The following is a 22122-nucleotide window of genomic DNA, read 5'->3' as shown; positions in this document are numbered from 1 at the left end:
AAACCTGAAAGACATCCTGGCACCCAGCCTTTTAACTTCAAATGATAATCAAAACCCATCAGGACCAAAGTGCAAAGGTGCATACAAGTGCGGCAAATGCAATATTTGCAAACATGTACATCCGAACAGGAAAAGCTTCACAAACTCGGATAACAGCAAGGATTACAAAATCAAAGACTTCACTAACTGCAATACTTCTTCAGTTATTTATCTGCTAGAATGTCCATGCAACCTAAAATACGTTGGTAAAACCAAGCGGATCCTGAAACTACGTATACAAGAACACAGCAGAAACATTAAAAACAAAGTGGACACACATAATATTTACAAACATTTTCAGACGCATCATGACGCTAACCCTGAGGCACTCACCTTCAAGGCAATTGAACATGTGAGACTAGGCCCCAGAGGAGGTGACCTAGCTAATAAACTATCGCAAAGAGAGATGTTCTGGATATTCGAGCTTAAAACCATGCATCCAGACGGTTTTAATGAAAGTTATGAAATTGCCCCGTTTTTATAAGGTCCTATCTTTTATACGCCATTTATCCTTTACCACCACCTACTTATTATCACTTTAAGCACGATCACTTTAGAACACCCTCCCTATCGAATCACTAATTTGGACCACTATACATCGGACCGGTTCACACTTCTACAGTCAAACCACATTACTGGTACACGCCCAATCTCGTCCGATCTTGGAAGCTAAGCAGTGTTGGGCTGGACAAGTACGGGGATGGGAGACCTCCCGGGAAAATTCAGTGCTGTAGAATACACTTGTGAACATTGGTCAATGTCATTTTTAAACACCATTGTGATATCGAAGGGAGGGTTAATAATTATATAATTATATTATTAAATCTATTACATTGTATTAATCGTATATTTTACTGTTTATATGATAGATTGTATACTTAATTTTTTTTTTTTTTTTGGACACTGTTCAATAAATAAATGCATTTAATCATGATACCCTTGAATTAATTATTTATAGGCACATCACTATGATACATACTAATAAATAAGCTACCTATAATTAGCACTAAGCACTTTCTGCACGGATCACTTTATTATCGCTCATCACTCATAAAGTCTGTATGTGTTAATGTTGAACACCTCCAGTCACCTAAAATACGTTAATAAACCACAAAACGTTACTTGAATACAAGTTCATGCAATTTGTCATTTAAAGTCCATTTACGTTTTTTATTCTCTATCCCACTCTATGTTGCCATAAGGAAAACCCCTCACAAAATGGCCACCGCAACTCCTGCATTCATAAATGATCAGCAGTCCTCATTAAAATGGCCGCCGCTATGAGAAACATTCAGAACAGACAACTGTATACACAGCCTCGAGACGCCTTTCCATCCACTAGAGAACCTGAACGTCACATCTCATGGAAGGGACGGACGCATGCGCATTAGCGCGAGGACACTACAGTACAGAAAGCCGGCATCTGAACTAACGCGATGCGGGCGCATGCGCAGTAGCGCTAAACGGACACCGGATCTGTGGCGGAAGTACCGCTCACACATCCAATTTACTCGTATCTATTGTTTTATAAAAGATTTATGTTATCCATACACACTCTTTAATGCTACTGTAGCGCACTACAGCGCAAAATATAGGAGACTCAGATATAACGATTTTATACCCTGATATTTAGATAGCAAAATTAAGTGACAGGAAGTGATGTCACTATAGGAACAGGAGCTATACCAGTATAAATATAGGTCTGGTCTCAGTCTACTTGCACCCCTTGATAAAGTCTGAAGGACGAAACGCGTTGGGACTCTACAGCCCTCCTGTCTCATCTATTTAAAGATAAGCTACCCTCCTTTCTCTTTTTGCACCTTATTATTGTTTTTAATAATTTTTTAGTATAGAACGTTTTTTAAAAAATTATTAAATTGTCTGTTTTTTATTGGAAACATATTTTCTTCTACCTTGTTCAAATAAATGTATCTATTTTTTATACCTACCTTTTGATATTTTTATCATACCTATAGAGAAATATATACCGTGTTCTAAATCCACTTTTAAAAAAACTCTTTTATGGTTGTTACGGTGCGGACCAGCACACTCAGTATAGACTACTCCAGAGCAATAGTCGCCGCATCTTCATCTATTGAACCCACACTTTTCCTAAAGTAACTTACCATTACTTCTACTTTTGAAGATTGGCTGACACCCCGTAATTAGAAGGGGGATATTGCCTGGTATACCTGGTATCTGGACTGAGGTCTTCACAGGTGGCGCCACACATCCTCTTGTTTTCATATATATATATATATATATATATATATATATATATATATATATATATATATATATATATATATATATACATTGCTTTGATAGTAAATACATTTTTTTCCTGTATAGCGTTTGGTATTTATTTGACCACATTACACTGTGTGAATTGTTCCCTGAGGACGGGCTATGCCCGAAACATGTTGGAGTCACAATAAAAGTTTTTTGCTTCACTGAAAATCCAAGAGTGCCGCCTACCTCCATCCTAGACTCTACAAGGACCCACCAAGTCCACTAGGAGGGCACCGGGTCATAAGAAGTGACATCTGCAGGAGTGCCGGGCATTCGAGACCACTATATATATATATATATATATATTGCTTTGATAGTAAATAACATTTTACCTAATGCTCCTTCAACAAGCCGGGTGATAAGTATTTTCTCTGTGCTCTGTACCTCCTCTTTTTCAACTGCCTGTATTACTCCTGCAGAGACTTATAGGATCTCCCCTTGTTTCTGTTTCCGCAAGTAGAATTTCATTTTGAGCTCCGGAATAGTTTCAAAATTGCTGACAGTTGTTTAAATTCTAACTCTATGTTTGTTTGTTTGTAAATCCCCTCAGTTGTCCTATCAGGATTTCATCTTGTTGTGTACAAAGGAGTATAGTTAGAACACAAACTTGATTTTCTTTGAAATTCAGTGAAGGTAATCCCCTCGGGTTCCATGGCATCTCCACTGTACGCTGGCATCCAAAGTAGTATGGTAATGTTATTGGTTACTTTGTTTTGCTTGGGCTGGGGCTGATGCTGACATAGACACAGGTGCTGGCGCTGCCTACACATTGTCACCAGCTGGTATGTCTCCTGCTACTGGTTGCTCATTTTTACTTAGGGTTTTGATCCGGTTTGGTATGATGCCAAATGTAACTCTCAGGCAATGGGGTGTAAGTCTGGAAATACAGGTACTACCCAGAAATTTGCCTGATGGTCCCTTTTCTCAGATATCAATGGATGGAAGATTCACCTCTGAACGTTCCAGGGTAGGCAACTTTGATTCCATGGAGCACTCAGGGTATAATGAGGGACTGGATCAGCTGGTTAATACATTCATGCCATTAAATAATGGACACAACCAAATAAATGACAGACCAAACATTCAATGATCTCAACCTTTGCAAATGTTATAAAGATTATAGCGTCTAGGACAGGGGTGTCCAACCTTTCACCTTCCCTGGGCCACATTAGAAGATAAAAATTTGGTTTGGGCCGCACATAAAATAAAATAACAGTAACGATACCTGATCATCCAAAAAAACATAGAAAACATAGTTAACATATTAAACTTAATTGGAAATGAAGTTAGTAAGATGTTTGACATTGTTTCTCACATTCTGACACAGAGAATAGGCCAAAATTCACTTTCTGACACAGAGAATAAGCCAAAATTCACTTTCTGACACAGAGAATAAGCCGAAATTCACATTCTGACACAGAGAATAAGCCGAAATTCACTTTCTGACACAGAGAATAAGCCAAAATTCACTTTCTGACACAGAGAATAAGCCAAAATTCACATTCTGACACAGAGAATAAGCCAAAATTCACATTCTGACACAGAGAATAAGCCAAAATTCACTTTCTGACACAAAGAATAAGCCGAAATTCACTTTCTGACACAGAGAATAAGCCAAAATTCACAATGTGACACAGGGAATGAGTAAAAATTCACATTTTGACACAGAGAATAAGCCGTAATTCACATTTTGACACAGAGAATAAGCCAAAATTCACATTGTGACACAGAAAATAAGCTGAAATACACATTCTGACACAGGGAATGAGTAAAAAATTCACATTCTGACACAGGGTGCCAGATAACACACATGCCCCCACAGTGCCATGTGGCACACATGCCCCCACAGTGCCATGTGACACACATGCCCCCACAGTGCCAGGTGACACACATGCCCCCACAGTGCCAGGTGACACACATGCCCCCACAGTGCCAGGTGACACACATGCCCCCACAGTGCCAGGTGACACACATGCCCCCACAGTGCCAGGTGACACACATGCCCCCACAGTGCCAGGTGACACACATGCCCCCACAGTGCCAGGTGACACACATGCCCCCACAGTGCCAGGTGACACACATGCCCCCACAGTGCCAGGTGACACACATGCCCCCACAGTGCCAGGTGACACACATGCCCCACAGTTCCTCTTCTTCACCCCCCCAAACCACCCCACCCCACCCGACCTGTAAAAAGTCTTACTATTCTTGCTGCGCCGTCCGCCCCTCCACCTTCAGCACTGCAGCAGGACCCAGCGCTGTCTTTATGCCGGCAGATATGCTTTGTTTCCCTTCCCTATGGCGGCCGACTGCACGTTGAGTGCCAGCCTCCACCAACTCCTTTTGGCGCCTGACATCTAGTAAGCGCCGTACGTCAGTGCGCGGTTGTGTGATGACGTCATTCGCGCACCTCCGCAAAGGACTGCTGGGACCGGGCTTCAGAAGAAACATCATGCCCCACAACAGCCATTGAAGCCCGTTCCCAGCAGGTTTTTTTTTTTACTCTTTAAAAAATTGCACTGGGCCGCATTGCTAGCCAACCTGGGCCGCATGCGGCCCGCGGCCCGCGGGTTGGACAAGCCTGGTCTAGGATAAACACCCTTTAGTAAGCGTCCCGTATCAAAATGTTCAATGGGTGTATGCCCTAGGGATGTTTCTTAGGCAGAGATAATACTTTGAATAGACCTTGCAAAATGTACCCACCAATGCATCACACAGTGAATATTATACCCCATTCTCACTGCCGCAAAAACCTGGGTATTTGCCAGGGCGAGCAGTAATTTCCTGTGTCGCGTCTCTGTGTGAAAGGGTCTTTGTGAAATTCCCGGGTGTTATGCCCGGGAATTACATACAGGTTTTTTTGCAGGGTGTTTCCTGGGTAATACATGGGTGTATGGCAGTGTGAACAGGCTAGACCCGGGTTGTTCTCACAAAATGCAAAAAAGCAAGTTAATTGCATTGCTCAAAGCTGCTTTTTAAACATCCAATCAAAGCTGCTCTTAGATGCCACACACTTGATGGCAGGCATACCAGGGGAAGCAGTGTGAACGGGGCAGTATGAATGGGGTCTGTAGAGCTAAGATGCTCTGTGCCCCACCAAAAAAAGGCAACAAAAACCCGGGATTTTGCAGGGGCGGCAATGAGAACACAGCATTAGTTCAAGTGTCCCTTCTCAATCAGGGGTGAGTGAGCAGTGCACATACAGTAGGTGACAAATCTAGTTGATGCTGCAGGATGGCAACCAATCCCTTCAAAGTCTTTGCCGCTAGTACACAGTGTATTTCTATGGAAGTCAGGCAATGGATTAAGCACCTGTTTTTCTGATGACACCCAAGGTGACAGGGAATCCCTTTTGGTAGATCATTGTTTAAAGGACTAGAATATCAACAAAGAATGAATTGCTTCTCCCCACCCTCTGTATGCTATTTGTCAGAGATTGCTACAGTGAGACTGCAGGATTCCGTTTGTAGTTATAATTGCATTTAGAATATAGCCTTCCTTTATTATAACTGTATAGGGCCGGGCTATTATGGCTCTAGCCTTAAGAGACAGGAGTTTACTATATTTGTAATTTCTACCAAGTAGAACATGTCTCAAGTGCTTAAAGTTCCAGCATTACACCGCTATGGCAGCTATGAGAGGTTAAATGTCTCTTGACAAGCAGGATGACCGGCTATGAATTTTTTTTTTGTGACCTAGCACTGATTTGTTATTATTGCACTGCAGCTGTCGGGTGTCACGATCCGGGTATTAAAGCAAACCATCTTACCGGCTAAGTGCCTGCGCAGGCTCAGCTTGCGTTACAAGTCCCGATACAGCCGGCATCCTGAGCGCAGTGCGCCTCCATGTCAGTCAGCCGGCAGTCCTCTCAGCTATACTGAGTCTGCGGCTGCGCGGTGCACCGCTCTCCTCACCCGCAGTAACAGTATCCTTTGCCCTGCAAGTTCTGTGTCTGACGCCATTGCTCCCGGCCACAAGCATGGTGTGTACAAATACACTTTCCCGCCTCAGCCAGACATGGTGGCTGCCATGATGTTGTCAGTCACATGTCTGGTTCATCCAATCCGGCAATGAGTTGATCTCCCAGGTTACCTGCCCGGCCAATCCAGGCCAAGCCATGGGTATAAGTATCCTGGGAGCTCTCATCTCATTGCTAGTGCTTCATTTGTCATCCTGCTATGCAAGTGTTTGTCTGCTGGTATTCTCTCCCTGCTGCAGTGTTCCATCCAGGTGATCCAGGCTGCTGTGTCTGTCCAGGCCTCCCATCGCCTGTGTTCCATCCGGGCTTACCATCGCCTGTGTTCCATCCAGGCTCACCATCGCCTGTGATATCGGGGTCACCATCGCCTGTGTCCAAGCCAGGTCTCATATCCTGTGCCATCCAGGTTCTTTGTGACATCACCTGTGATTCCACCTGCCGCAGATCCACTTACCAGCTTCAGCCTAGCTCCGATGTTCTACCATCGATCCTGACCAATACTCCGGTTATCCTCTGCTGTCTCCATCCGTTCCATCCGGATTCCACAGCCTTCATCATCTCCGCATCCCTGGTCCGATACTCCGGATACTACACTCCATCCGATGTTCCACCATCGAATCCATATCGGTGCAAGTAGTTCTGTTTCACCTTATCAGTGACTGTCATTTACCATTCCATCTGGTTACCAACTGCTTGCTTATACCATCTTCCCTCAATAAACCTGTTGTATTTTACCTGCTGCCTGATCCTTCCTCTGGGTGCACTGTTGTGCTCATATGCACAAGGGTCTTCTACAGCCTGCCCGGTTCCAATACCGATCTAGACCCCCACCAGAGGTCTTTGTCTCACCGACTCAGACCCCTGGTGTGACACGGGGTAATACTCAACCCTTAAAAATCTAGGGCAGAAAAAATACAGTTAGAATAAACAAAAATATAATTTTATTAAAATAACAATATACACACATAAATATCGTTCGGCTGTAAGTATCAATTAACAAGCATATACAATAAAATAGATTTTGTTCTATATCATAAAAAATATGACCTGCAATGAATGTGGCTCTGAGAAAGCCATATACTACAGGAAGGTAGTGGGGTATGTATGTGCAGCTGGGAAAGTTTTAAACAGGTGGGTTGTGGACTTACCCAGGTACAAAGATGGACGCAGATCTTCCCAGTTGTCTGGACCACTGCTATCCAGCGGGCCACAGGGCTGCTCTGGCCGCATACCGCTCGGCCCCCTGACGGTATCAGCTTCTGCAGCTTGTGACATGGGCAGACCCCATACTCTCCAGCAGTTGCCTGGACAACCATTGTCCAGCATGGGGCTGCTCTGGCCGCTCTCACTAAGGGGGAGATTCTCTAAGCGAAAAATGCGGTAAAAACCCCGTTATCTGGGTTTTTACCGCATTTTGGGATGCTGTAAAAAACTGGCGATGCCCCATAGAAGCCAATGGGCTTCTACCGCAACCCTCCGCCGCCCCGCGCCGACCCCCCGCCGCCCCGCATCGCCCCCCTCACCTGTGTCCGGGCAGCACAGAGCTGTGCTGCCCGGACCTGTGACCTCCTCCCTGCAGTGATCCTCTTCCGGGTGCAGGGAGGAGGAGAGCCCGGCGCAGCAGCAGCAGCGCCGGGTGTGTGAGGGAGGGGGGAGCCGCCGGGACCTGCTGGGACCCGGCGACTCTCACCGCAAAGGACAGCTCTTAACGCAAGAGCTGTCCTTTGCCTTAATTATCGCATATGTTACAACATATGCGATAATTAAATATGTGATGGGCGGCAAAGGGGGGCGGAGATTCTTAGAGAATCTCCCCCTAAGCCCTTGGAGCACTCACTTAGCTGAAAACTAGGCTGTGCAGCCAGCAACATTTTTTAACCTTAGGCTGTGGAATTCCTCCCCCACCAAACTTCACAGTTGGCATAACGCAGCCAGGCAGATAACGCTCTCCCGGCATTTGCCAAACCCAGACTCACCCATCTGACTGCCAAACAGTGTTATTTGTCTCTCCACAGAACCTATTTCCCCATACAAGTGCTCGGCAATGAAAACCCATTCCAATAAGCTCCCGCCACATAGTTTTAGTGCTTACATTAATGCCAGAGGAATTTCAGAACTGGCACTTGTTAGACCTCATCTAGAATTTAAAGTGCAATTCTGGGCTCCACATTATAAAAAAAAACATACTGTAGCATTGATGGAAAAAGTCCAGAGAAGGGCCACCAAGCTAATTAAAGGGATGGAGGCCATAAGCTTTGAGGACAGACTAGCCAAATTAGGAATGTTTACGCTGGAAAAAAAGATGTTTAAGGGGAGACATGTTTAACTTGTACAAGTTTATGAAGGGCCAATACAAGCAGCTTATTTACTCCACAATCAGTAACTAGGAGACGCGGGCATGCACTTAGACTGGAGGAGAGAAGGTTCAGTACACTTAGAAGGATGGGCTTTTTATGGTCAGGATAGTAAAATTATGGAACTCTCTTCCAGATGAGGTAGTGACGGCAGATACATTTATTACATTTATACTAAGGTTAGATGGCTAAGGCAAATGAATTGCAAAAATATCGCTGCTCACCTGCAAATCCACGCGCAATTCCCAAACCATCGAATCTCTGTGATTTTTCTAGTCTGTGCAAATGTGAGTAAGTCTGACCCTTCCACAACAAAGCGATAGAGACAGGCTGATCGCGGCCAGAGCTGACATCGCAGATTGTTCCTTAAAACGCCTGCGGACACCTGCATTATTTTCTGACACTACCATAAAACGTCCAGTTACCACCCAAAACACCGGCTTCCTGTCAGTCAAATTGCGAAGGGGATTCCAATTAAATCCAAACACTGTTTGTATTGTTATGTGGGATCCCGCATGCGCGCTATGATCTGTATGCATGCGCAGTCATTCGATAATCGCTCAATCTACAGTTTTAACACCTTGCTTCACTGCATCCAACATCGACTGTGCGTCCCATCCACATGAATCACACATTTGGTTAATGACCGATACACCTTGGTACAGATTTTTGAAAACACCAATTGTGCCGTATTCTATTTATGAATAGCTAAATGTATATTCATTTTACTCACTCTTTAGTTTTTATATTTGACTTTTATTTCATATTTTCTGGGAGGACATTTGATTATATTCCATTTTCTTTCTTTTACGGCTTTGTTAAAACCGCCCCAATCTTTTTATGAAGTCTTTACGGAAATACTACAGTAGATCCTTTAAGCTATTCCTGCTAATGTATAAAAGATGTAACGAGCACAGAAGAAACTTGTAAAACACCTACAAATCTCAGGAACATCCAGGCTATTAAATGCCTGCGCTACACTTGTATTTGAGTAATAATGAATAATAAAATATGGCTAAATCACCGCATAATTAGGGAGTTATTATTTAATCTTTACTAAAGGGAATGGCATTTTCTGGTCATTATTAACCTTTAAAGCAAGGTCCATAATGAACTGCTAAACGTCTGACCTGCTAACAAGCATACATTAAGGAACATTTCCGTACTGTACTGTATGTTCTTTTCAGACAAATGGAGCAACTTCTAAGTTAATGCTGAAGAGTAATTAATGTAATTGTCAGAGTTTTAAAATGTAATTTCCCAAAGCAGGCACAATAAATCTGGCATGTATATGTCCTTTAAATACATAGATTTTTTATTTTTTTTTAAATGTGGCTTTTGTTTAATAGAAACAGAAGGTGATAGTCTGAGGAGCGTGCTCAGGAGGAACCGCTTACATAGTTACTAGAGGTCATTTATGAGGCTCCAAACAATGATAACTCCACTTTATTCCCACAGTGATCCCAGAGCCTTATTTAGATATATTCGCAATGCTGCTATTTGCACAATCGAGAGATTGTAGTCAGACTGCGCATTGCTAGAATCGCCTCCTTCCCGCCCATGAATAGCCACACTGTGTACCAGCCATGACACCTTTGTAATTTTGCCTGACCATGGATAGATGGTCAATTGTGGGAGGGTCTGCAAGTATCATGCTTGTACACAGATATTTTCAGGGTCGCAATACATTTCCATGAAGCTGCATTGCTGCTGCATGTGGGATTGCAGCAACAAATGCGTACATCTCTGAATCGTGGTGCTATTTGTCCGCCACAGTACATGGATTTACAATGCAAGTTAGAAGCATTTGTAGAGGCTGATGAAAGGAGTTTGACAGACTTGGGGCCTAATTCTGAGAGGTATGCAAACACAATAGTTTACGTACATCTCCGATAGTATGAGATCTGCACAGGTGAAATCAAGCCGATAAAGACATAGTTCCCTTTGCATATTTTTTCTTATATTTACAAGTATTTTCACTTCTATTTTTCCATAACATCCTATAGGCCTGATTCAAAATGGAACACTGTTTCACATTCCCATGCAGATTTCCGATTACCATGAATAAGTGCAGGATCAAGAGTCAAGACTCATTATGCAGAATGTTTCCTGAGTGCCCGCACGCATTCCTCCTTCTGATTGAAAGGATGGGGTGTTTGGGGGGATTCAGTACTGAATCCCGGCGGTCGGGATCCCGGCGTTCAGAATCCCGACGCCGGAATCCCGACAGCCGAAATGCCGACAAGGGGGGGACGTGAATCGCCCCCCCTTGCGGGCTCGCTGCGCTCGCCACGCAGCGGGCCCGGTGCCTCGCTACGCTCGGCACACTAATTTATTCTCCCTCCAGGGGTGTCGTGGACACCCACGGAGGGAGAATATGTCGGTATTTCGGCGGTCGGGATTCCGGCGTCGGGATTCTGAACACCGGGATCCCGACCGCCGGGATATTACCTGCATCCCGTTTGGGGGACTAGCGGTTTTGAAAACAGTGACATGTCATCCTTTTTCTGGTGTTAGGAAAGTCAGGGTCTACGTCTCTGGACACATTCTTCTGTGATCATCCCAAGTGTTTCAAAGTGTAGCAAGAAGGTGTCTTCCTGCATTTTCAGTGGATGAATTTACAAGCCACCCGTGTACAGCTTTGCAAATCCATCTACTGCTGACTAATACGGTGGAAATGCAACATTCTTAGTGTACAGATTTTTCATCAGGTCTAAGTTTAAATGTTCATACATTTAACTATACTAGTAATGGAAATAAAAAAAAAAGCTATAAACAAAACAAAAAGGTGCCACATGCAAAAAGCCATACACGAGGTAAGGATGTCATAGTACAGGGGTTCCCAATCTTTTTTGAATCACGGCACCCTAGAGTATCAAAAATTTTTCACGGCACCCCTAGGCCAAAAATACATTTATTAGATTGGGTTTATATGTGATTCTTTGGGTATGTGGTAAAGGACAGGATTTGCTTCTGTTTGTACACATTTTATTAATGGCAGCCACCAGCATTGCTTTTGCTTATAAATAATTAACCATTAATAATTTGAGTTGGTCCTGGACTACCAACCCAGGGCACCCCTGCATGTGTCCCGAGGCACCCCAGGGAGCCACGGCACACAGTTTGGGAACCACTGTCATAGTAGTTGAATAAAGACTTGCGTCCATCAAGTTCAACCTTTGTTATTAAAGTGCATGATGTATTTGCTATATCCCTTAAATAACTGAATGCAGATTTAATTATATACAGATTGAAATTGTTATTTGTACCCCTGGATGTTTTGGCCCAATAGATGATTGTCCAACCTTATTTTAAAATAATTTATTGTTTCTGCCGACACCACTTCTCCAGCAAGAGAGTTTTTTCTTTTAAGGGTACGAACTCTTGTTTCCTCTAGTCTAAACTCATGCCCACATGTCCTAGAGTTCTTCCTCACAGCAAAGAGGGTGCCTGACAGTTCATTATATTGGCCCCTGATACATTTATACATGTTAAGCATGTCTCCCCGTAAAACGTTTCTTTTCTAGCGTAAACAATCCCAAATTGTCCAATCTTTCTTCATAATTAAATTCCTCCAACCTTTTTATTAGCTTTGTTCCTCTTCTTTTTTCCATAAGCAGTAGGTGGCTGGAGTTGTTCGGCCTTTTGCTCACCTACTGTGGGTGCATTTCTAGTGTTCAACAGATGTCTCTCCAAATAAAGAGGGTCAGTGTAAGCCTTACAGGCCAGCTTAATATTGGAGCAGATGGAGCTGCAGCACCAGGCCTCCAAATACAAATAGACCCATCATCAAGACAGCAGACCAGCAAGCCAGACAGACACCAGCAATCCACATGGTTGTCATAAGTATTAAAATTGCATTTCTATTTTACACATTTATGGAATTGTTGTACTTTTATATATTTAGGGAGACATTTGGGGTATATAGTGTATGGGTTCTACATGCCTACATGGCATTTGCCTCACCTCACTTAATAGGCCTTTGAACATTTTCTGATCCAGGCAAATTAGGCCCTATCAATGAGAATAAATTATTATAGTTATCAATGATCGCTATAATGATTTAATTAAACAGAAAATAGGATACAGAAACTACACATTTTAGCAAATACATAGAAATGAAATAACATCATAGCTAGTGGTTATTTAAACAATACTACAATATGTTTTAATTAAAACGATTTGCGTTCTAATAGTGTATGTAAGCTTATTGGCCATAGATATTGTTTTGACAGTGAAGCCAAATTAAGGAACTACACTTATGTGCTAAGACATCCTCACTGCTCTCCTGGGGTGAAATGTAATGGGATGAGAGATTCAGAAAGTGAGAGATGTAGTAAGAAATCTCCAGGGTTTTTTTAAAGCGGCAATCATTCATACTGCAAAACCAGTTTGAGTTTGAAGTAGGGATGCCAATCCCGGGATCAGCACGATCCCGGGATTTAGGGCATTTTTGTCCGGTATTTGAATCCCGGGATTGGTGTCTCCAAACCTGGGATTTCGGGATTGAAATGCGCATTTTATCCCTTTCAGCTGAGCAGCGCTGAGCACCAGCAGTGGATGGCTCAGGCGCTGCCCAGCAACAAGCTGTGTGGCTGCGCAGCATGATGTCAGAGGTCAAGCTGCGCAGCCATGCACTGTCCTGACCCTGCCACATCTGCCCGAAGTCACCTGGTAGGTTGGCTTCCTCCCCTCATCCTGGAGTCCACGTTGCGTGACCTCCCCCTGCTGCTGCTTATGTCACCTCCTCTTCAACCCCCGTACCTCCTCCCCCCGCTCGCTTCAGGGTACATCGCCGACTGCCAGCAGTCTTCCTGCTCGTCTCGAACAGGTAATGAGCCGCTGCAGTGGGCACGGCAGCCCTTAACACATTTCACCCACATATCAGGAGGCCAATCCCGGGATTGACAGGTATTCAATCCCGAATCCCGGGATTGAAAAAATGCCAGGGATTGGCCTCCTTAGTTTGAAGTGTAAATGATTACCAAATCTCTCACGTTCTGAATCTCTCATCCTATTACATTTCACCCCTGGTTTCTTTCGTGTGCATGATAATTACCATCATTAACAATATAGCGTATAGCGCTGGTACACATCGGTTTCATCTGTACCCAGCTTTACAGCTTCAGGCTCTAGTTAATTGTAGGTATGAATGTACAGGTAAATGCCTATATACAATAGTCATTATCACTTAGATTTGTAAATGCATTTCAGGGCATCTAACCAGTCTGTTCTTTATCTTTCATAGGTCATCGTGACTACCACATGCTTTCCCTGGCTCCTCAGAGCCATACGACCGGATCGCTAGGTAAAGGAGGTCACTAAGATTAAGACCTAACAGGGCCCAGCCAACAATCAACATTCAAGCCCTGAGGAAAACAACAAGCTAAAGTTATTCAATTTCTATGTAGAAATATAATTAACCATTTTTTTTAAATGTATTAACAGCGCACCTAACGTGCGCTAGGGACAGCCCATGAGTAATGCTCGGAGGGGCTGTCCCCTGCAATCCCCCCAGCAATTAGCGGCTGGGGCGATGTATTAACAGCCACCTAGGCGTTAAACCGGGATAATAGCGAGATCTCGTGCATGCCCAAAGAGCCGGCTGGGAGGGAGATTTTTTTTATATGGCGCATGCGCAGTGCTGCTGGGGGTGCCGATAAAGAGAGCAGTGGACACAGGACATAATGGTTATCCTTATTAGCACAAGGGGGGGGGGGTTAATACATCAGGCTGTAACGGGTGCCCGCTTCTCCTCATTATGCAGGAGAAGGAGGAACCATTATTTTTAAAATGTTATGGGTGTAATAGTACATCTGCCCCACTCTCTGTAAAGCACTGTGGAATATGTGTGCGCTACTGTATATAAATAACTGGTAGTAATAATAATATTATAATGGCACACAAAAAATAGTAGAATAGTCCACTATTTCTCCTGGTGCTTATATACAAGGGTAAAATGTCATTAGCTGCAAATAAGGTAAGAAAGCAACAACTTAGCATGATCCATTGCAATGCAAATGCAGGAGGTGCATACCACCCCCAGCCTGCATGTCACCCCCCAGCATGCATACCACCCCCTGCCTGCATATCACCCCCCATCATGCATACCACTCCCTGCCTGCATAAAACCCCATCTGCATACCACCCCCTGTCTACACACCATCACTTTCTCCCCTCTGCGGATGAGCCACTTCCAGCCAGTGTCCCCCCACAGAGAACTTTCCACAGGCGATGCCCATCACTACTATTTAGCCACACCCTCTTGGGATGGCCATCGATCATCATGGTGGGCCAGGTCATGTCATGTGCGTGTGGCTTTGTGGATGTCCACTAGCCACGCCTCATTTTTGAAGGCCAAGTAAAGCAGAGTAGTCAGATCCATTCATCCTGGTACCCTAAAAGCATTCCGAGTGCAGGGCCAGATTAACAATGGGGTGGATGGAGGTGCAGCTCCAGGCCTTCACATTAAATAGGCCCATCATCATGACAGCATGATGATCACCAGACACCCACCAGCTGGTCAGATGGTATTAGAAGTTAATTTCTACTTTCCACACAAAATTATGTTATTTTTGTACTATTTTATATTTAGGGAGACACTGGGGCATACAGTACAAGGCAGGATTTACAAAAAAAAAACTAAAATGTGGAAAAAACACCAGTTTCTGGGATTTAATGGCAGGGCTTTGCTGCGGGGGTTATGCAAGGGGGGCCGCCCGGCAGGGCTTTGCCATGGGGGTTATGCCAGGGGGCCCCGCCCCCCTGCCTCAAGGAACAATGCAAAAGTAGGCAACCCTGATCTAAGTGCACCGATTCCTTCGTTTTGGAAATCAGGCATTCCCTTTAGCTTCCCCAGTTCAATTTGCCATTTGGTTTCTTTTAAAACTGAGAATTCTTCTGGCCTGGCCCTGTCCTGGTCTATCAGGCCTACTTCATTTATCCAGCATACTTGAATCAGCCCTACTGGCTAGGATAACACAAAAAAAACCCACATTTCCTCTTCCACCTCATTTAGCCCCACATAGCATGGCGTTGCCACGCTGACTCTGGTTCCCCTTTTGACAGTGCCAACTCCTGTGCAGGGATTCCAACCAACTTGGAGGAAGACTATTTAGAGGTGCACACATGACCTGCAAGCTATGTAACAGGCTGGCCCACAAATCAGAGAGAGGTTCCTCTACCTAGGAGTTTTAGGAGCAGTGGGCATTGTATACCAGGTCATCACACGTTTATGTTCAGAACATTCAAGAACCCATCCATCAATCTCTGCTAAAACCCATGCACTATAATGAATTCAGTTCTGCCAAGACTTGTGCTAAATTTGGGTGTAATGCTAGTTTATGGATACATGCTTTGTACCCTCTTCTGCAAGTCGTGATAGATTTCATATTATAATGTATTATATGCACGGCAAAACAACTTTTCTATGCCCTCTGCCCACCAGCTTTTCTCTCACATACCCCATCCATGTAATTTGTCATTTCATATTTTCTCAAATAAAAATGTTACCCTTTAAAAAAAAAATCTTGGATGGGGTATGTGAGAGAAAAGCTGGTGGGCAGAGGGCATAGAAAAGCAGGCCGGCAAGTTGTTTTGTTAGAGAACAGCTGTCAGCAGGGACAGCCCAAGCCTAACTTGTTTGGTAAACAAACACAGACTTTGGCACCCTCACTTTTGATATTTTGGGTGGAGCTACAATGTGGGCGGGGCAACAATTTGTGCATAAACCTGTTTAAAAAAAAACTCAATGTTTAGGCTGTGAGGGTGGGTGTTATTATAACATGTCACTCTACCATAATATATGACACTATACAAATACAGAAAAAATACATTAGGAAAGAAACCTACTATAAAATCACACACAGAAAAGCTAAACCTATACTTTTATAGCCAGCTGCGGATGGAGGGTGGCTGGCTACCTGGCGGGGATGCGGTGGTGGGACGGGAGCCGAGCAAACTTGGTGGTGATATGGGATCAGGAGAAGGGAGGGGAGATGGGCCAACCAGTTGGGGATCCAGAGGTGGGGGCACACTGCTCAACCCCAACACACAGCTGGTGACTGGCCCCCCTCCTTTACCTCTCTCATGAAGTCACTGCAGAGCCCCCCCGAGCCCGGATACAGCATGCAGGGATCTCGATCAATGTGTTGCAGCATCACAAGACAATAAGAGGTTGCAGTCGGTGAAATTCCAGCAGCGCTGTTGGAATCAAGAGCTTCCTGGTGTCTTCTTCATTGCGGTTAGGTGGAAATGTGATGGAAAAGACTACGAGCAAGGACGCATGTGAGAAAAAAGCTGGTAGGAACACTTGTTACCCACTGCAGTCTGCTGACTAATATCATTCATATTATGTGTAACCAATTCATGGACTGCAACACTTGTTTAATTGTCCTATTAGGCATAATAGGGTAGATGTATTATAGCGGTGCTTAGCACGCTGCTATAATACTTCCCGGCTTCGCCTCATTAACGAGGCAAAGCATGAGGTGAGACCGACAAGATGTATTAAAATCTCGCCCACTGAAGCGGGGGAGCACAAACCCCCCCCCGCCCCCCCCCATCCGGGGATGTCTCCCTCCTGCCCGGCTGGCTCACTGCGCATGCGCGAGATCTCGCTATTGGGGCATAGGACAAAGCTAGCCCTGAGCTGGCGAAAGACGGCTGTTAATACATCACCCCAGCCACTAATCACTGGGGGATATTGCAGGGAACAGCCCTGCTGAGGATAACTCGGGGGGCTGTCACTAGCGCACGTTAGGTGCACTAGTAATATATTGGGGAAAAAGGTAATTCCCCCCCCCCCATTTCTGCACTTAATGCTGGTTCATACCTCTAACCCCAATGACCTGTACAGCCTTATAGGAGACAGCGGTAGAATCCTGTCGTCATGATCACCTGTATTGTCCGGTATAGGATTGCCTTGTTTTATAGCAAGTTATTGTTCCAGCTGGGCTGTTAAAGCCGGTATCCAAGTAATGGGCACTGTGTACATTGCTTTTCTTACACTAATATGATTTATTGTTGTATTTTAGCTAGGCTGTATTAAATACAATTCTTGCATCCTAACAGTTTTGGATATTAGGACAGGGACGGATGTGGGTGAACACTACTCTCTGTACAACACTTCATAATATAGTGGTGCCATGTTAATAAACAATAAGAATTGCTTTTAAGAGGCACAAAAAAAGAAAAATAACTGTATAAAGGGGACCCATTTAGCATATCGGCAGTTAGGATGCGGACAGTCGGAATCCCAACACTAGTCAGAAGACAAGTTAGGCATATGTGCCTAAACTTGGTCAGGATCCTGGCCATCGGGATGCTGCTGTTAGTCTTTTATCCGCCTGCATCCCTAATAAACAGTCAATAATGAAAAACATGGACATTTTCAGGGTAATCGATGAAACCTGAAGTTCTCCCAGGATGATAAATACTGCATTTCCATACACACAAAAATGAGGAGTTTCCAAGGAAGCTAGGAACTAGAAATAAAATCAGTAAAAAGTCACATCCTTCCCAGTAGTGACCGCTGTACGGGGTATTTTGTTTGTTTTTCATCAAGAACTCAAGCAACAGTTGCATTTAAAAAAAAAAAGATAATACAATGACAGTATTTAATGTTTATTTAAGAGTGCCGGTGCCCATTAAATGGCAGTTTATTTTGCATATGAACATGGAGGAGAATGTGTTGTAAACTATGCTGTTTACTAATCCAAAAGAATAACGCAGAAAAATAGTCATACAAACATATAACTGTATAAATATAATTTTTAAAGTCCAGTTTTATCTCAGTTGTCCCAACTTTCTTAACTTAATATAAAAAATGCTGTTAATAATGTCCGTTAAACAAATCTAGAGTAAAGCCAGATCAAGTGGTGAGTGCAAGGCAATGCACTAATGGCCTTTCCATTTATTAATGCAAAGAATCTTCTCCTACAGGTATTTGTCCATTAACTTTCCATTCATTGCCCATTAGTGCCAACGACTCTCAGTCATGGTCTTCTGATGTGTCTCCTGGACAGTTTGAGCACATGTCATCCTCATCTGCATAAAACACATACAAATAACAATGAATAGTACATATTATATTATGTAAGAATTATTGCATCAATATCATTATTAACCAAACACTTTTGACATTACAACTTCTATTTTTCAGGAGACCCATGCATCGCTAATGATGATTGATGTCTACTGAACTTGCAGGTCAATTTGGCTATATAGTCCTTGCAGGCCTATAGTTTGTCTATATAGCCCGCCAGCTGCTGTGAAACTACACATCCCAGCATGCATTGCCATGGTTTTATCATTCCCTCAATTCTCTAATGTCAACACTCTATTTAACTCCATTATACCTGGCTATGATGTTGCTCTTGACTTTCTAGTTTGTGTTACCATTTTCTGTTTAAATGAACTGGTACTTTGTGTGTACTCTTACAACTTTTGTATACCTGCACTCATATATGTAGCTATTGTGTTTATTTGTTATTATGTACACCATATCAAGCAAAGAATCCATAGGACTAGAATTGTGGCTTCTTATGAATACTGCTGCTGATACTACAGTGAATATTACCTATTAATGAGTTTTTTTGTTTCTGTTAGCAAAATGGATCATGCATCTCATCAATGTGATTCTATAGGTTTAATAGTCCACAGATTGTAAGGAGACCTCAACAACAGCAATACTTCACAGGTAAGGCTGGGAACACGCTAGATGGCACAGACCATGCAATGTCCTCAACGATTTCCACTGAACTACAGGACAAACGATATAAGGCATACAATGCTGAGCCATTTCACAAAAGATATCGTCAGTAGCCACATCTGCTGTCGTTGACAGAATGACGCTAACGACCTGCGGGAGTGCACATCATTAATGATACAGTGCGCTCACACTGGACGTTAAACACGTTAATGTTGTTATGACTGCTTGTTATCATGCATATTGTTTGATATGTTGTCTTGTGTGCTTTAGTAAAAGCCACCTCTTTACATTGATTCTAAAAACATTCCATCGTTAGAGAAGAAAACAGATTTCCAACTGAAAGCGGATTATAACTACCTTGATAGGATGTGCCACACCAGATGCAGTAGAAATATTCCCCTCTTAAATAACTAGTCAGAATATGTAACTTCTCAAGGGTCTAGATAGAGAAAATTGTAACGGATTAGATGACAAGACACAAAAGAACAATCTATATAGTACCACGGAGTAATGTGACTGCGTAACCCACATCTACATGATTACAAGATCAAACAAATCGCTATAAAGCAAATTACCTTTAAGTGAAACTTAAAACAATACAAAATCATTTAATTAAACAGTAGTTCCCAATTGGCTCGTTACATCAGTTAAATAAAATGTACATGAAAGGGATACATTACAATTAGTGCAGACAAATACTACAAAGCTGTACAATGACATACAGTACATACAATGGAATGCATACAAACTAGAACCCAATGCTACACTACTTTCATTTAAGCCAGGCATGGCCAAATTCACGAGCTGGGAAGATTGTGGCGGACAAACTCCACCCTGGCCATAACTTGTTTTATATTCTCCCATCAGGTAGACGCTTTAGGTCCATCCCTGCCAAGTCGTCAAGAACTGCAAAAAGCGTCTTCCCGACAGCTATTCAGCTATTGAACAATGTACTCTAAGATACTGCTAATCTAAACACCTAACTGCTCTGTATAACCTTGCAAATCATAACATGTGAATTGTCATTTGTATGCGCAACTGATGCAAAGTATGTATGTCCTGTTATCCCACTTGTACCATGCTTGAAGCTGCACTGTATCCACAAAAAATTCCTAGTATACGAGAGTATACATGGCCAATAAAGTGATTCTGATTCTGGCCCTCCAGCTGTTGTGAAACTACAAATCCGATCATGCTTTCCACAGTTTTGCTATTAGGAAATGCTAAAACTGTGGCAAGGCATGCTGGGATGTGTAGGTTCACAACAGTGGGAGGGCATCAGTTTGGCCATGCCTGATTTAAGCCTTTAGGGCTTTTGGAGCGAGGGAGAAACAAAGTATGCGCTGCTAAAACTGCAAGTCTAGTGTTTAAATGCAGCAGGGTCTCTGCCTTAGCTGCGGACCTCGCTGTTTGAGGGATCCTCCCTGTCCTCTGACAGCATGGATTTCCCCGGCGTGTTGAATAGAGTGAGTGGCAGGAGCGGGAGTTAAATGGCGAGGATCGCTCGTTTTCGACGATCCCACCATTTAACCTCCTCACCGGCCGCATTGAATACACCCCATTATGTAGCCCTAACAAACTTATGTGAAACAATGCACATTCTCCTAACAAACTAATAGTTGTATTTCCAAAGAATGTTAGTACCATGATAGGAACAGGAAATGCCACGACTAAGATGGTAGTCTAGCATACCCAGAATTCATAGCACAACATTCATCGACCTCTCACACTAATTTGTATCCCGTATACATAATGCTGACAGACTTGATTTGTCCATGGTAGAAGGGAAAATGCCTTTATAGTAGACACATTTGTACAAAATATGAATAAATTATGACAAAAATATACACCATATGTATACTAAAATAATCATTAACTTGTATAGTAATTTAAGTGTATTGTAGGATTGTGATACACCTGATATTTGTGATATCTCTTGTTAGAACTTACACTTATTTCCTCTTCCTTGACTTCTTCCTCATCCTCTTCCTCTTCTGTTTCTACATCCTCTTCCTTTGGATTCGTTGCAGGCCAGTACCAAGCCTCCCGAGGACATTTTATGGCCTGAATTAAAGAATATATATTTTTTTTTAAGAAAACAATTATATCTGGTTATGGACTCGCATTGGGGTTTTTATTCTGAAGTAGAGCTGAAGTTATTATTATATTATAATTTTGAATACATAGCCCCAAACTGATCATAGGATTATTTGCAAATCTAAAACTATTTGTTACAGCACTGTTGGAATATGGATGGTGCTCTCAAGGTCTTGTCTAATAAAAACAAATCAGGGATTGGAGTAATTAGCTGTTGCAAGCAAATTGTCTGCAGCCCAAAAGGTCCTACTTCATATCATTGTAGGGAGGTCTACATCTCCCACCGGATTCAGTATGAAATCCCGGCGCCCAGGATCCCGGCGTTCAAAATCCCGACAAGGGGGGGGACACGTGGATCGCCCCCCCTTGCGGGCTCGCTGCTCTCGCCACGCAGCGGGCCCGGTGCCTCGCTACGCTCGGCACGCTAATTTATTCTCCCTCCAGGGGTGTCGTGGACATCCACGGAGGGAGAAAGTGTCGGGATTTTGGCGTTCGGGATTTTGGCGTTCGGGATTCCGGCGTCGGGATTCTGAACGCCGGGATCCCCACCGCCGGGATTTTAACTGCATCCCCTCCCACCAAAGCTAACCAAAACTAGCGAATGGAATGTACAATGGTGGCCAGTATCCATGTAGCTGGTACCGTAAAAA

General features: G+C 43.4%; 1 protein-coding gene and 1 pseudogene across 3 annotated transcripts in view; one reads left to right on the top strand and one right to left on the bottom strand.

Moving 5' to 3' along the window:
• Window positions 1–653: 653 nt before the first annotated feature.
• On the top strand, window positions 654–776 carry LOC146066035 (5S ribosomal RNA; annotated as a pseudogene).
• A 17498-nt stretch (window positions 777–18274) lies between these two features.
• Window positions 18275–22122, bottom strand: part of GPATCH11 (G-patch domain containing 11) — a 71080-nt gene continuing 67232 nt past the window's right edge. For all 3 annotated transcript variants that reach the window (XM_083176097.1, XM_083176099.1, XM_083176100.1), the window contains 3 exons: window positions 21326–21439; window positions 19733–19814; window positions 18275–18711 (listed from right to left, as the gene is read on the bottom strand). In XM_083176097.1, the coding sequence (XP_083032223.1) occupies window positions 18656–18711; window positions 19733–19814; window positions 21326–21439 (252 nt within the window). In that variant the 3' untranslated portion in view covers window positions 18275–18655. The remainder of the gene's footprint in view (window positions 18712–19732; window positions 19815–21325; window positions 21440–22122) is intronic.

This window comes from Crinia signifera, chromosome 3 (genome assembly GCF_055691185.1).
Source record: "Crinia signifera chromosome 3, ASM5569118v1, whole genome shotgun sequence".
In the NCBI taxonomy this organism is placed as follows: Eukaryota; Metazoa; Chordata; class Amphibia; order Anura; family Myobatrachidae; genus Crinia; species Crinia signifera.
Note: the sequence above shows the minus strand (reverse complement) of the source record. Positions and strands in the feature narration are given on the sequence as shown.